General features: G+C 33.0%; 4 protein-coding genes across 6 annotated transcripts in view; 1 reads left to right on the top strand and 3 right to left on the bottom strand.

The window, feature by feature from the left end:
* LOC127855585 (probable thiopurine S-methyltransferase) overlaps positions 1-17,398 on the top strand; it is a 288,200-nt gene that overhangs the window by 50,109 nt on the left and 220,693 nt on the right. The gene's annotated exons all lie outside the window — the stretch shown is intronic.
* The window catches only part of LOC127855579 (uncharacterized), a 142,624-nt gene that overhangs the window by 9,161 nt on the left and 116,065 nt on the right, over positions 1-17,398 (bottom strand). The gene's annotated exons all lie outside the window — the stretch shown is intronic.
* LOC127855577 (uncharacterized) overlaps positions 1-17,398 on the bottom strand; it is a 185,454-nt gene that overhangs the window by 157,491 nt on the left and 10,565 nt on the right. The gene's annotated exons all lie outside the window — the stretch shown is intronic.
* Positions 9,078-11,854, bottom strand: LOC127855580 (uncharacterized). The gene has a single exon (XM_052391314.1). The coding sequence runs from the start codon at positions 11,612-11,614 to the stop codon at positions 10,556-10,558; it is 1,059 nt and encodes a 352-aa protein (XP_052247274.1). The 5' UTR covers positions 11,615-11,854; the 3' UTR covers positions 9,078-10,555.

Raw genomic sequence — 17,398 nt, 5'->3', positions numbered from 1 at the left:
TAATGTATTACTGTTTCCTCAAAAATGTCATAACTCAAACGAAAATTTGCGAATCTGAAACACCTTTTTTAATTTTTGTCAATTAACCCAACGTGAAAAGGCCCCTTTAAGTGTTGTTTATGTCTCCGTATTGTCCTGTACTGAATAGAAAGCTGTACATCGAGTTTGATTTTTTTATTATTCATGTACTATACAGGCAATTTATTAAGTGAGTGTTGTTGTTTTTATTGTCTGTGCTGTGTTATTTCATGTATGGTCCTGTTTCGTTCAGGTTAAATGTGTGTCTATATATTTTGTCCTATAATGTATAAGCAGTAGTAAGGTGTGTGTGTTATTGTGTTTATTGTCATTTATATCATTAGCAAACTGTTAACTTTGTGTTATTGCATAAGCGGATCCAAGGAGGGAGGGGCGGACGCGGCGTAAGCCCTCCCCCCCCCGAAAATCGCCAAAGTAAAGTCAATTTATTTGATTTTTCACACATAAGGCGTGACATTCTCGAGAAGTGGTTGTCAAAGCCTTAAAAATCACTAACATCGTGGTCTTTTTTGTAGCGTTAGTGAAATTGTGTGGCTGTATCTGTTGCCTTGTGTTGTAAATGTATTTGTTGAAAGAGTAGTTGTATATATTGTCTTGTATTGCCTACACAATTGTTGCATAAGCAATTGTTAATTGTGTGGTTGTATATATTGTCTTGTCTTTTATTATAAAGTTATTTGGTAAGTGAGTGGATGTATCTATTGTATTGTATCGTTAAGTCAATTGTAAAGTGTGTGGTTATAAACATTGTATTGTATACAAATGGCAAATGTTTAGTGAGTGGTTGTATCTATTATCTTGTATTGTATGGGTAATTGTTAAGCGTGTGGTCGTATAAATTATCTTGTATTGTGCAAGTGTCAAGTGCATTGTGTTATCTTGTATTGTATATGCAATTGTTTAGTGTAAGACTGTTTATATTGTCTTGTTTCTTCTAAACAAGTATTTATAGTTTTGTTGCTTCTATTGGTTTGTATTGCATAGGCATTTGTTAAGTTAAAGGTTTTATCTGTAAAGGCATTCGTTTAATAAGTGCTTGATTCTTCTAAATTGCATCGCATAGACGATTGTAATATGTGTGTTTGTATCTATTGTCATGTAATGTAAAGGCAATGGATAAGTGTTTGGTTGTATATATAGTCATGTTTTGTAAATACAATTGTTTAGTGTAGTGTAAGGTTGTATCTGTTGTCTTGTATTTCATAGGCAAAAGTTTAGTGTGTGGTTTATTTATTGGCTTGTATTGCTTAGGTCATTGGGTTTATAACGTTCCATTTTATTTATATTTTCTCTCTGATAGGCGTTTCTTGTTTGATTTAATTATTTTTAATTTGTTTAGCAGTCACATAAACAACCAAGCTATGTAATATGGAATTTTTACACCCATTTTTGCTGCTTCTTCCTGTACTTGCGCGATGATTATCTAAGATATTAACTATATGATTCTATATTCTCAAATCTTTTCTATAAAGAAGGAATGTAGTTGACAATTGTTAATAGTTTTATTTGATCGTTCGTCAAAAAGTTGTAATTCTGTTACTCTTGTATCTTCAATGCAATTGAGTAATTAAATAGTAATTAAATTGAATGCGTTTTAATTCCCTTTTATTATTGTTTAATTTGAGTTACAATGCTATGACGTTAAATTTTACTTACACTTAAATGTATTATGAATATTGCTGGGCCAAGTGTGAGGTTGAGCGCTCTATAACCAGGTTTAAACCCCCAATGCTTTGCATTGACCGTTCCAAGGCGGTGACCCCAGCTTTATTAATATTTTGTGTTTATGTTGGTTTGTATTGTGCTGTATTGTGCTGTTTTGTACTGTTTGGGCAATCGGTCACTTGCCTTAAATAAAGGACCAACTAAGTGTTTTTAATGAAAATTCAATACTGCTCCAGCAGCTGGAGTTTCACTTCTTTATATTATATTAGGTGATTGTTTAATAGTGTTTTAATGTATTATTGTCTTGTATTGCAAACGCAATTTAATTCGAGATTGTAAAGTATGTATTGTATTGCATAACGATTTGCTTAGTGTTTGGCTTAATCTATTGTCTTTTTTTGCATATACAATAGTTAAGTGTGTAATGTTTCCTGTTTTTCTAGTATTGAACAGGCAGTTATTTAGTGTATTGCTTTATCTAGTGTTTTGAATTGCATTGACTATTGTCGAGTGTATCTTAGTATCTTTAGTCTTGTATTGCAAAATACAAGACAACGACCATTGTTTAATGTGTGATTGTACCGGTATATATGGTCGTGCATTGTAAATGCATTTTACAAGTGTGTTGTTTAATCTATTGCCTTGAAGCTTCTATTGAAAATGTAAGTGTACATGTAATTTAGTAACTATTGTCTTGTATTGCAAAGGCAATTGTTGAGTTTGTGGTGGAATCTTTTATCTTGTATTGTTTAGGTGTGTACTAGTTTCTCTTGTCTTTTATTGCATAGCCATGTGTTAATCTGTGCGGTTTTATATATATTTTCCTATCAGTGTTTGGGTTGTACTTATTGTCTTGTATAGCAAATACTATTGTTTAGAGCATGGTTTAATATATTGTCTTTAATAACATGGGCAGATGCTGAGTGTGTGTTTTTGTCTAGTGGCTTGTATTGTATAAGATGTTGTTAAGTGTGCGGATGTATATATTGTCCTGTATCGCATATACAATTTTTAATTGTGTGGTGTTATTTATTTTCATTTATCTCAAAGGCAATTTTAATGTGTGGTTGTATCTAGTGTCTATTAATATATGGGAAATTGTTTAGTGTATGATTGTATAATTGTCTTGTTGTTAATTGCGAAGTTGCAGATAATGATAAGTTTCATCGACAATCGTTAAATAAGTGGTTTCATCAATTGCCTTGAATAACATAGGCAATGTTTAATGTGCGGTTTTATCTAGTGTATTGTTCTGAACAGACAGTTGTTTCGTACGTGGTTGTATCTATTGTCCTGTATAGCTTAGAAAAAGTGTTTAATATATGTCTTCATCTATTGACATATGTAGAACAGACATAATGCTATAGTGTATACGTGTATAAATAAGTCATTCAATACAAGAACTTTAATTGTTGTTGTTCCATCGCCGCGTTACAAAGCGTTTATACCACACGCAAACCATGTCCTCTTATTCCAAACATATTTCCATTCAGGGTCAAGTGTTTCAAAAGTTTGTTTAGTGTGTGTGGTCGCTTTTGTATTCATATATTATGCATGCAAGTGTTTTTGTGTTTGATTGCATTATTATCATGTGTTGCAAATGCGTTTTGGTCAATCCCCTTAAAGAAACTCGTCTTACAACCCTATGTCTTCTAAATAAATTAAATACAACTTTCGGAATTTATCTTGAGTTTATTTCCTGGATATGTCTCGGCATTATCCATGTTACTTAACTCAAGACTTGCCTGTGTTAGTAAGCTGCATAAAGGCGACATGAACGCTCGTGTGGGCGACGGCTGGAGTTTGGGTCACGTGCTTGGAAATTGAAAACCGAGTTATCCAAATAAATAAATTGAATTCTTTTGTCCTGACATTGTCACGCAAAAGATTGTTCAATAGCTTAATGGGCAATTAAGTTGACATACTGAGTTTTTTATTTTTACAGTTATTGAGGTTTTAAACTCTAAAATAATGAAGTTTTCTTATGGCATATCTTGTATTTGAATCTCAAATTAAAAGGCTAGCTGTTACCTTTATAACCCGTTACAACTGTGAGCGATTGGACACGAATATTAGATATAATGTTGTTTTTTATATATTGCAAATGTGTTTTAGTATATAGTGGATATTTTAAAGGGACCTTTTCACAGATTTTGGTATGTTTTGAAGTTTGTCATTAACTGCTTTATAATGATAAATCTTAACATTGGATCTGAAAAGCTCCAGTAAAAATCAAGAATAAAATTTAATAGAAGAAAAAAAGGAACTCTCAATAGGGCTCGAACCACTGACCCTGGAGTCCTTGAGTACAAATTCTACCACTTAGACCACTCGGCCATCCTTCCTCTTACATTCAAGCATGTATTTTATACTTTATTTAAGCAATCCTCATAGTTTCACAAAATATAACGACAACAACAGAGCTTTTAAAATTATTAAATCGTTTCGCGTTGCAACGCTTTATAATTTTCAGGTTTTTAAATCGTAAAAAGATGCATATAATGGCTATTTTAGAGCATGGTAAATGTTCAGTGTGACTGTATCCTAATAAAATATCATAACTTAAACGAAAATTTGCGAATCTGAAACAACTTTTTCAATTTTGTCAATTTACCAAAACGTGAAAAGGCCCCTTTAAAAAAATTCATAACACGTAAGAAATGATTGATTAGTATATGTACATGGTTAAACATTAACAATGCTTTGTTGTAAAAGCAAACTCAAATGTAAAACACATGCTTTACTTGTCACCGAACAGTTTTTACCATGGGCTAAGGTTAAGTGATTATTCTTTAAATACAACAAGGCATATCTTGAAACAATATTCGGCGTAAATCTTGATTTTGAAATTAAGTTAGAAAATGTACGTTACTAAATAATTAAATTCAAAACTAAAGTTTAATTGTTGTTGTTATGTGTTTTTGACTTGTTTGTCGAATATAAACCTTTTGAAAAGTGTGTTTTTAAGTGCATTCAAATAACACTATAGTGTTCGTAGATAAAAATTACACTACGGGAGATCACATCGTCTGTGTCTTAACATGGCTTATTGTGAATTATTTCTTCAACAACATAATAAATGCTATATTTATATTTGATTTGCACGCAGTTTTCTTTCGACACATTCAAATCACACTTTAAGAGCCGCGACATGAGAAAATGGGTCTTATGCCGTTTCGGCCAGCTTAGCTGAAACCCAGCCTGCGCAGCTTCGCAGTCTGGTCAGGAGAAACGCTGTCCGCTATTAAACATGCAATGTTTCGTGGTATCATTATGTTTCTTCTGACCAGACCGCAAGATGCGTAGGCTGGCCTATAGCTACTCTGAGCGCCTATTGCATAATATCTATTTTCGCATGACGCGGGTCTTTGAAAATCTGATTGCGTCTTGTAAATCTAAGCAAAATACTTTTCGATAGAAATGTGAAGTCTAACTGTTTTATTCATAGCCAACTGGCAAATAATTTTGGTAGCCAATTAAGGCTTTAATAAAACGATTTCCAGACGGGCTGATCGCGTACGGCAATCATTATTTTGTGGTTAGATAATTAAACGATTTCCCTCTAATCACGACAGTATACTATTTCGAAAGTGTCGGTTTTCTTATCTTGAAAGCGATACTACGCTATCAACGTATATCGATAGTCCATTATTGCCCTCCTCGCGATTTATTTACCGAATAATGACCATGCATTTCTGCAGATGGATTTTAACGCGTATTAGTAACTGGGCCAATAAAAGGCAATATTTGTGCCCATGTGTCGAGAGAACATGCAGACAGTAGTCCAGAATTCATTACACTGACAAGTGTTTTATAAAAGTCGATGTATACAGACATAGTGATGTGGCAAAAGTGCTAGGGGATTTCTATTGAATCAGCCAATGCAATAGTCCAATCTATCTATCGAGCCTGCTGTCGTTATTGAAAGGTAGTTTAATATGAAAAGCTGGGTTAAACTATGGAAGGGAATATCCGCCAGTGCATACATACTGGTAAATTTCTATTACATTTGGCTTTGTTGCATTTGTTACAAAATAACTGTCCCTTCCTTTCGTCTATATGCTTTTACCATCAGTTAGATCAATATTGCTTGTATAGTTCCTTATAATGTTGCACGATGTACGTTACCCCTATATTATTGCGAGTAAATGACAAATGAATCATTTCTGTTATAATTTTCATGTGGATAACTTCTTGTTTCTTTATTATTCGTTTTATGTGACTGGGAACGAGACTTTGACCCATTTAGCGCTGACGTCGTTTCCGAGAAAAACGATTTTAAGTTGTGACAACCGTTTCGCGTACTTTGTCAACCAATGTTTAGCCGTTTACAATTGTTTTATTTTCAAGTAGAACTTACAGCAAGATTGTAAAGTGCGGGGAATTATAATGTACCGTTTTTTTCCTTTTGATTTGTTATGGTTCAAATTAACCTTAGCTTAAAAACCATTAAATACAGTAGAATAGAGTTTGCCAATGTTAATTTTCAGATAAAATTCATGCGTTTGGTAGGCTTTTCTTAGTTTTTCAGTTGTTTTATTGAACCAATATCAAAATTAGTTTGTGTGGATGGAATTTAATGTAAATTTAATACAGTGAACCAATCACGGTGCTTGTATGAGTCTTTATGGCTGTCAACATGAAGATTTAAGACGATATTTCTTTGCCTGTTTTACCCGAAAGTTGTCAAATGTAACACATTTCTCATTTTATCTTTTGTTGTTGAACTTTCCTGCTAGACAGTAATTACAGTTCGTTGTGGAAGTTTTGTGCATGTATTCTTCTTTCTATTCCATTTTCACTTTATGTTATTTAAGATGATTGTATAACAGTTGATCACTTGACTGCAGACACACCGTGAACTGAATAGGGTTGTATGATAATTTAGCAAATTTCATTGAAATGCCTTGATGATATGTAAGCAATAACATTTCCATTCGTTGTGACAACACAATGAAAGTGTTGACCATGTGAGAAACTCTTTTTGATAATGTTTACGAGTAAACATTTTTAATGTTTCTACTATTTTCAAATGTTATGTTGTGGATGTCCATATTAATGGTTGTGTTTATGATGAAATATTTAAATTGTTTTCTTAAGCTGCATCCTATCGGTCTTGTGTTTCGGCCAAAAATACAGATCGAGCAAAACGACAAAATGCGAACACCAAAACAAATGCTTAGTATCATATTACTTGCACTCTGCATTATTAACCTTATATATGTTTAGCATGTATACAGTGTTTTCCTGTTATTAAAAACAAGATTGTCCTATGCAAAGATATGAGGATGTTTTGTTAAAACACATAATCATGTATTAAAAAATGTACTCGGGGTATTTCGCGAAATTAGTATTTTCAGTTAACAGTGTCATGCGGAATGCACATGAAAATCTAGGCATTAAGCCCAGTTTTCCTAGAACAAGGCTCATTTTATATCGATAGTGAGCCACTTGTTTTCTGTAGTGCAGCTGGAATTTGATATCGGTAAGGCACACCTGTCAAGATAAACCGTGTTAACCCTATGATAAACACCATGACAAATAAGCTTCCTCAAAGTCTCCATTGATGGTTTGCTTATTTAATTGAAAAATACCAATAATCGAAAAATGTTTAATATATGCTCATCACAACATAACAATACCCGCGAATTGTCTATGTTTTGTATCGTGTAAATGTTTTTTATTTATGCTAATCAAAAAGTAAATTTTGTGATTGCCTGTTAGATTTTGATCATAAACAAAATAAATGTTCATAATTATGTTGATTTTCAGATTTTATGATGATGATTAAGCGTTTGTTACTTTAGGCTTAACTACAAATGTGAACTTAGACTCGAGAGCGTTTAAATATAATTCATTATGTCCATGTACTCGAGCTACAAATAAATAGGTTTAAAGTAGGCAAAATGTGAAGACATTTCGAGGCTTGAATCGGCAAAATCAAGAACTGCGCTATTCTGTTCCCGCTGCTTAATTGTTGCAAAATATCTAGGTCAACGAATATGTAAGCTTCGCCTAAAATGTGAATACCACTCGCATCTTGCAACGGTGTATGTACTGGTACATTATTCTTCAAAAATGCACTGCGTTAAAACATGTGCAGGAATATTTAGCACTAATGGTAGTGGGTATTCGGCATTACGAAGCTATAAGTTGCCTATTAAAAACACCCATTTTGCGAAGCATATGCCAGCAACGTTAACGCATACATATTTCTATAATATATGGATGTTTCAAAGAGACACACATTTTTGAATGATTTTAGCGGTACATTGGCAGTTAGTAACCATGATGCCTTAACATTGACTTCGATAGCGTTATTCACTTTTTTTATGTACTCAGTGCACATTTTTATTGTAACCAAAACCGTGATGAGAAAAATGTGTCTGGTTATAATCACCTTTATTAGGAAATTATCGTACAATTCCGTTTATATTTTGAATGCAGAATACTTTTCTTGTTTTCAAAATATATTATTTTGTGACATATTCATTTACCTTACAAAACACATTAAAAGTATTGCATTCATGACAATCGCTTGTTTACGTAAATTATGCAATAATTATTATTCTATTAGCTGGACTCCTATAAATGATAAAACTCATTATACAGTATTTCTCCTCGTTTTGAATGTATATGGGATAAGCTTGAGTTCGACACAAAAGAAACCAGTATCATTGTGCATAACGTCTTTTACTACGATGATTTCTGTCAATTTGTTCCGGTGTGTTTGCGGGTTTAAAACGATCACAAACACGCAAACAACAAATGCACCCACTAGAAAGACAAAAAAGGCACCATTATTGCATTCGTCCACCTTTTTGTGGTTCTGGTGGGTAGTCGATATGACATGTTCTCGTGGTGGCGACCTTCAAACCCGCAAAAACGTCAGAACGAAATGGGAGAAATCGACCGCCATAATTGATAGAGTGGTTGATCGATAGGTTTGTTAATTAGTTTACTGCACGCTTGATTTATTTATTTTCTGTTTTGACATTTTAAAGCGAATAAATACGAATTAACTTAAACAGTCAAAACAGTTAATACGTTGATGACTGAAAAATAGACTCAACGTTCTGAAGAATTAACAGCAGAAAATCATCGACTTTTATACAATTACGAATACCCATTCATGTACAATTAAGTACACTTTTGAAAAAATCCTCACAGTTATGTGAAGGTTTGTTCATTCGACACATAAACACAATTTAATATTATGCAAATAATCTGAGGAAACTTAAATATCTAGTAAAACTTGAGCGTAAGAAGGCGCTTTAAACAAAACTAAATTTGATGAATGTTGAGATACATTACAGTAAATAAGAATAAAATTCCAGAATATGGTGCCAGTTAGCGGAACAAAATAACAAAAGTATTTTCTTCGATTATTATAATGATCATTATCTACATATATATAAGATAGTCATCAACATTGTAAGAACAACTGTTTGGTATTTGGTGCGTCCTATAGCGTATTTGATGTCCAAGAATAAAAATCCTTGTTAACAAGCTGAATAAGAAATTTCACCAGAGTTTATCATAATGTAACGTAAGAAGATGTTTACACAGAGAAACAAACTATAAAAAAGTAACAACTGAAAAACAAAATCTGCTTTGATACACAAATAATTGATTGAAATAAATATGAATCCGAACTATTTTATCCGGCGGTTATATTGACTATTGTCTTGCTGCTCATTTTTGTAATGATCACAGCATTTGCCCCGAGCAAAAAACACTCCGTAGCCGGTGATTAAAATCGATGTATTGCTGTTGTTTAGTTCAACTTTTTTGAGACCATCTAAATGTCTGTCGTATTTTGTAGTCTTTCCTATTGGTTTAAATCCTTAAATGTTTAACGTAGATCACAAACTTATACATGTCAACAACGTGCCCATTACTGTTCGTACTGAATAATGAAATAAAATGAAATTATTCACATTTTTATCGAACAGCACCACCATCAGCATTTCTATTTTTCATTAAAATAATCGACATCATCATAACTCTTTGACGAATGTACATGAAACTTTACTACACTGCCGATGGCAGCTTGACTTCATTGATGTTTTGTTGATGATGCCGATATACTGTCTAGGATTTTCAGGACAGCAAACTATCCACATACAAGTATATGCTATCTCTGGATCTTTCAGTTTCTTTAAATCGAATCTTAAGCAAGGGTTCTTGGTGAAGCGGTTGTACTTTAACTTGATGGAGGTGAGCATCAAGTCTTTGTCACTGTCGATGTCTGCGCAAATAAACGTTATTGTGGTTGGCTTTTTGATGATGTACTTTAACTGAAATTAAAGTCATTTCTATCCTATGAAGTTTCCATTCAATTATTTATCGGTAGTACAATTCTTTCTTGTTTCAGAGTTTCTTCAACATGTTGAGGCATCCTTTTTTGTCAAAAAGTAAACAAATACACGTCGAAACTTCATATCTAGTACTCAGTGCCCACATGGGTATGTGACAACAAACAAAAGATACAAAATAAATCATAACAAGTAAAACCTGGAGAAAAATAACTTTTTATTTAAGTTCAAATTCAGCATTAACAAAAGCTGTAATTTATAGATGAAATAAAGTTCGAATGTCTCCAAACCGTGTGAATTTCAGGCCATGGTACTAGCATATATGCACATAACTATGTAGTTCATACGGGCTGTTGACAAAAAGAAGCCGATTGCATTTAAAGTAAAATAGACATGCAACTCAATAGCTTAATATACAATTACCAATACATAACTCACTCCGTTTGATGAAAAGCTGCTGCTTTTATAGTTGTTATGTTACCTAAACAAAAACTCAACGTAATAATTGTCACCAAACGCATATATGAAAACCACTAAGCTGACCAAGTGCCGTTCATGGAATTCTTGACCCAAATTATATCCGTTGACCAAAGCTGTCTGTCTTCAATATTTAGAGGCACAGATCTCTGTAGAGGACTAAACGGTGTATAGCCTCTCTTCGTCATGAACTGTATGATCCCAGTCCCAACATCTGATATTTTATGGTGCATCCATTCCATTAATAGAAATTTAACATCTACCTCTTTAAAAAACTTTTTTCCGCCTAACATAGCTTTGAGCTCATATGTTTCTATGTCCATTTTGATAAAAACGGATTGATTTCTGAATATGGGAACTAAATCGTCAAGTACAATAGCAACAGAGCTATTTTCGTCACTTACAAAACTTGTGCTGCTTACTTCGCCGACCATTTGAAGACCGCCAATATTTTTTCTGTCCTCCTTAAATCCAACGGTTTCAGCTTTGTCAGAGAGCGCGTTCCAGATTAGCGTTACCATTTTTGTAAGATTTCCTTTTTGAAGTGACGTCGTGAGCATCTCAAGGTTCTTCCGATTGGCGTCGAGCGCAGACACCTGTCGACCGAACTTGGCGATGGCAAGGGTATATACGCCCACATTGCACCCGAAATCCAAGAAAACTGTATCTCGAGCACCTTGAATTATGTTTACCACTAAACTAATAAGATCCCCTTCCCAGTTACCGTTGTCAATAATGGACTTGGAAACATAGATATCTATCGCCGGATCGTACACACATATGGGAGTGTTACCAATTGATTGAATCTTAAGATCAACGCATTTGTGAATCTGCTTTGCACTTGAATAGTCAGCAGACGTATTAAAAAAGCGCACATAACTTGTGAATCTTAATGCCGTTGAAATAAATGGCTTTGTCACTGTGACTGGCTTAGAAATTACCAACGGTAATGTCAAGTTTAACACTTGTTCGTCGGTTTGACTGACGTTTCCGATATATCTGGTGAGTAATTTGATATCCGTTAAAGACTTGTAAACAACATGTAATACTCCAACACAAATGCACATAAACACGATTACAATTAATAAACGTTTTAATTTTTTTAAATGTATCATTGTCACACAATTTTTATGTTCAACTATATGTATAGCTCACAGTTTTACACGATTCCTTGTACTTAAACATATTCAATCTTCTTGTTAGCTTGTATGCCCTTAAATTTGTACAGTTGAGAAGATAACATATCAATCTAAACTGCTGCGACTATCTCTAAGAAAGCGTCTGCTTGCCGTTAATGGACGATTAAAGCCGAATGATCCGAGTGATAAAACCTAAGTGCTACACAGACCGAATACCGCCTTAGCTATGACACACTCCTGTGTCGTGATTTTAAGGACAAAAGCATTGCTGCGACTTTATCGATTGGTGAGTCTAGAGTGGCATCTGATTAGTACAGGTAATCAAAGCGCTAAAGGCACTGAAGTTGTTCGCTATTGCATAATCTTAGACGCAACTCAGTTTTCAAAATTATGTTATAGCTTTTTCATCCCCGGAAACCCGATATGATGTGAAAAGTTGGACGTGCTTGGAAAAGTTTCCGATAAATGTTGCTGAATTTCGGTAGGGTAAAATTCCAGTTCTATAATTTTTTAAAGGCATTTTTGAATTAAACTATTCTAGCATTGAAGTTTATAAATGACCTGCACTCCTGTCATATCTTTGGCACTGCACCGGGTCATATCATTTTATCATCAACATGTTGAATGTTAAGTCGAATTTCTCCACCACTAAGAATTTTTTTAAGATACCCGGGCGGATATGTTACGCGGGGACATTGGTTGATATTATTTTCGGTGCAAAAACTTTTTCCTTTAAAGAAATTTGTAAATAAAGTGCTAAATAGGGGACAAATCCCTGCATCGTCGACTTCAAATAGCCATATTTCAATAAATCCTGAATAATAATAAACAGGATTTTTCTAACATACATGATTATACCTCCTTTGATTACCAAAATATATTTTAATTCAAAAATGCCTTTTTGGATTTACTTACCCTACATAAATTTAGAAAAACATATCGAAAACTTTTCCAAGCACGTCCAAATTTTCACACCATATCGGGTTTCCGGGGGTGTTTTTATATCGCAAGTTTGAAATGAACACAGCCCATTCAAATTTATAAAGAGCGTGTCTTAAAGCACATATCGAGATGTGCGTGCACTATTTTTATTCATATTTCTGTTATAGATATAATTTATACAAAATAACAACAATATTTCTTTTTTTTTCGCAAATGAATTCTGCACTGGCTACCATCTTCAGAATTTTGGTTGCCATGCTAAAGAATAACAAGCCTAGAATAATGTACATGTTGTGTTATGTGTATCTAATACTTAATATATTTTCTTTAAATTATTGAGCAATAATTTTTCCGACATGACAGACTTTTAATGCATCATGTCTTTTTGTGAGCCGGAATTGAATAATTTCCTAGGCCTAATTGATCCACAGTCACCAATTTGTATTCTATGTTTAATTTGATTGAGTTATTCAAGCTTTGAAAAAGTTAGTTGCCCTGCCTTTTAGCCCAACTGTAACCAACTTTTGAAATTGAGTTTCCTGGTCTAAATCTACTGACCCCAGGCTAACAGGCAACCACTAAATCTGTAAGTTATTCATGATGAAAGATCTGACAGTGTATTGAACTTATTCAATTTGCAAGTCTGAAGACATTAAAGGGGCCTTTTCACAGATTTTGGCATGTTTTGAAGTTTGTCATTAAATGCTTTTTTTTGATAAATGTAAACATTGGATATAAAAAGCTCCAGTCAAAAATCAAGAAAAAAAAAGAAAAAAAGGTTACTCTCAGCAGGGCTCGAACCAATGACCCCTGGAGTCCTGGAGTAAAACGTCTACGACTTAGACCACTCGGCCATCCTTGTCCACCAGATGGTTTTCCGGATGATAACTCAAGAACGCTTACGCTTAGGATCATGAAACTTCATAGGTACATTAATCATGACTCGCAGATGACGGCTATTGATTTTTAGTTGACTAGGTCAAAGGTCAAGGTCACTGTGACTCGAACCAGTAAAATGGTTTCCGGATGATAACTCAAGAACGCTTCCGCCTAGGATCATGAAACTTCATAAAAATATTGATCATGACTCGCAGATGACCCCTATTGATTTTCAAACATCGATCGATGTATTTTATACTTTATATTTAAGCATTGCTCGTAGTTTCACAAAATATAACGACAACAACAGAACTTTGCAAATTATTAATTCGTTTCGCGTTGCAACGCTTTATAATTTTCGGGTTTTTAAATCGTCAAAAGATGCATATAATTGCTATTTTAGAGCATGGTAAATGTTCAGTATTACTCTTTCCTTACACATATCATAACTACAAAGAAAATTTGCGAATTTGAAACAACTTTTTTCAATTTTGTCAATTTACCCAAACGTGAAAAGGCCCTTTTAAATGGACCTTTTAACGTTTAGGTAAATTGACAAAATAAGACGATTTAATAATTTGGAGAGTTTTGTTGTTGTCGTTTTATTTTGTTCCATACTACGATGATTGCTTTTACATATAAAGTATAAAATACATCTCTTATTGTATGAGCAAGGATGGCCAAGTGGTCTAAACGATAGACTTTTATTCCGGGGGTCAGTGGTTCGAGCCCAGTTGAGGGTAACTTTTTTTGTTTTTTTAACTTTAGTCTTGTTTTTTTATGGATCTTATTGTTTCTTTAAGATCCAATGTTTACATTTATCAATATTAAGCATTTAATGAAAAACTGTGAAAAGGTCCGTTTTAGATGTTTACTAAAAATGCCACAAGGTAAAAATTTAGAACTCATTGCTTTTTTATTTGATTTAAAAGTGATTTTGTTTATTTGCATTGTCAGCAAGGTTACGTTGAAGTCATAATCACTTTTTTTTTCAAATCATTAATATTTTTTTAAATTTAAGCTTCAGTTTGGGTAAACAGGGCTAAATGCATATGCATTAATTGTCATCCCAGTGCCAGAGACTCTCTATAAGCGAAAAACACCATAAAATCAGAAAGTGTCGTCCTTGATTAGCTTGTGTGCATTGCACAGGCTATATAATCAGTGTACACAGGCTTGCCTTATTTGACATGCATTAAGCCCCGTTTTCCCTGAAAGAAGCCAATATGTACAGATTTCAATGATGAACTGGAAAATGTCGTCGCAAAAGTTGTTAAATACTAGACTGGCCAATGTCGTCGCTTAAGCTGTTAAACACTATTGATAACATACACACACTGCTGTCTGCAGTGTACCAGTGGTGAAGTTTAAACAGGCAGATGCAGTGGTTATCGTTGCTAGCGTTGTTAACAGCAGACTGACTTGCAAAACTTGCTAACGCGAACAACTAAGGAGGTAAAGAAGTTAACATGCTGTAGTTTAACAGTTTAGTTTGAAGGAAGAAACCATAATCTATATGTATTTGACATTTAAAAACAATTACGAAATACACTGTCTTTATTTGTGCATTTGATGATCATTGAAAGCCACACACCTTTCCCCTGACTTTGAAATGAAATACATGTCAATTAATACATATAGATACAATTTAAAAGTGTGCAAAGTTTTCATTTAATCTATTGCCAAGTTAACAAGTAATTTACTATTTTTCAAACGGTACCGCTTTTAAAACCGAAAGTAGGATTTCTAGACGTATACGTCCATCCATTCCGACAAACGCGATTATTTTTAAGTTTAAAAGCGTAAAAACGACGGATTTCTTGCTTGCAACCACCAGATATATTCTAATTGGCATAGATAAAATTAAATCTATAGCCTAGTTAGCAAGAAATTTATTGTTTTTCAAACGGTACCGCTTTTCAAACCGAAAGTAGGATTTTTAGAAGTATACGTCAATCATTTCGACAAACGCGATTATTTTTAAGTTTAGTTTTAAAGCTCAAAAAGACGGATTTCTACCTTGTAACCACCAGATATATTCTAATTGGTATAGATAAAATATGTTTATTTATACTTACATTAAATATACCAAATAAGGTGTGTGGCTTTAAATCACTTCACAAATATGAGTAACAATTCATTTTTTTAATTCAGGTGTATGGAAATTTGGTTCAAAAGCTCACATTATAGATATAATACTTTCGGCATTTAGTTTATACACTTTTGTCTGTGCCCTAAACTTTTAAGTTAATGATATTGCATTACACAGTAAATACACGTTTAATAATGATATACTTATATCGACATTTTATTGACAATTCTATACCAACCAGTCGACTATACTTTCAGCAATAAGATTCATAATTGTATATACATTTAATAATTTAAATATTCGGTTAATAGATGTTGAAATGTTTTGTGCAGGTAGTTGTTAATATCTTCTCTGTCTAGTATATTACTTACAAATGTATGTATGTTAGCTTGCATTTGTAACCATTTAACAGTTATTGAAGATTTGTTTTAAGCATATAGCTTACATGCCCAAAAGTAACGTGTGTTTTAAAACAATAATGGGTGTCATTTTATGAAGTTAATACTACTATTATCCTTTATATTGTATTTCGTAACATTCAAAATTGTGTGGTATACACATGAAATAGGCTCATGCTCAGCATAATCTCGAAGTAATGTGAATAAACTATTTGTAACTATAGCAGAACTCGTCAAATGTTGAACATGTGAACATGTGTATGGCCGTATAATTCAGTTTGTTTGACTTGGAAAAACACTATGGTGTAAGGCGAAAAACTAATAAAAGGTTAAAAACAGGTTTGCACACAATTGATATAATTAATATCTAAGCTATATATAGTGTTGAAATACATGCTATGTAAACATTTCCTTCATGATAACCGTCAAACTAATTACAAGGCTGTGAGAAAATCACATCATTATACATAACAGTTCAATATAGTCAATTGACTTGAGTATTTCAGTTTCTTTAAATAACATACATTGGGGCACATATTGTCTATTAAAAATCATGTTAATGTTTCCACATGTAAGTCGATAGATTAACATAAAAACCTGCATTTAAATGATGTTTGTGTATCTCAATTAAGTTTGTATTCTGTATATATGAAATTAATAATTTCATTATCTAATTTAGATAGTTTTAAAAATTAATTTATTGTGAAATATATTGCAAATAATGTTGTATTTAAAGATGTAAATTTTTGAAAACTTTAGATTGACTATGCATATATAATATATTGTTGAAAGTCTTACAATCAACATTCAAATGAAAAAAAAACAGCACATTCTTGAAAACTAGTTAGTGAGTTATAAATATATGAACCGACGAGTTTAGCATATTTAATTTCACAGAATTCATAGTTTATGTTTTTACAAACAGCAAATGTTTATACCTAACTATTAAATTGCAGTGCTTTTCCCATAGCAGCGGACAGGTGAACCTATTTGGCAGTATAGCCGAATATGTGCTCAGTAGAGATAACTTTGCTGGCTTATCACTAGTCGTGTCCATTGGCTTAATATGCATACTGTGTTTATAACACAACTTGTCATCTACTTATATATTTGAGATATAAAAAAAACAAAAAACAAACACAGGATGTGGTTTCCAAATTAAATTTTGCTAATCGAACAACTAACCGAACATTATCTGCATCACCCAAAGTCAGTAAATGCGTTTGCAAACCACACTTGATACCCAAATATATGATGAAGAGTTTAGTGATAAACTTTGAAAATGCAGAACTTGTTTAAGTTTTTATCAACTTAATGTATATTGAGTATTATAAAAAATCATGAACGGATAAAGGCAGACACAATCTTAAAGACACCTAGTATGATCATAGGATTCTAAAACACGTAAACAATTGATAGATCTTAACATTACATGCAATGCATTTAACA

Source organism: Dreissena polymorpha, chromosome 13 (genome assembly GCF_020536995.1).
Source record: "Dreissena polymorpha isolate Duluth1 chromosome 13, UMN_Dpol_1.0, whole genome shotgun sequence".
Classification (NCBI taxonomy): Eukaryota; Metazoa; Mollusca; class Bivalvia; order Myida; family Dreissenidae; genus Dreissena; species Dreissena polymorpha.
Note: the sequence above shows the minus strand (reverse complement) of the source record. Positions and strands in the feature narration are given on the sequence as shown.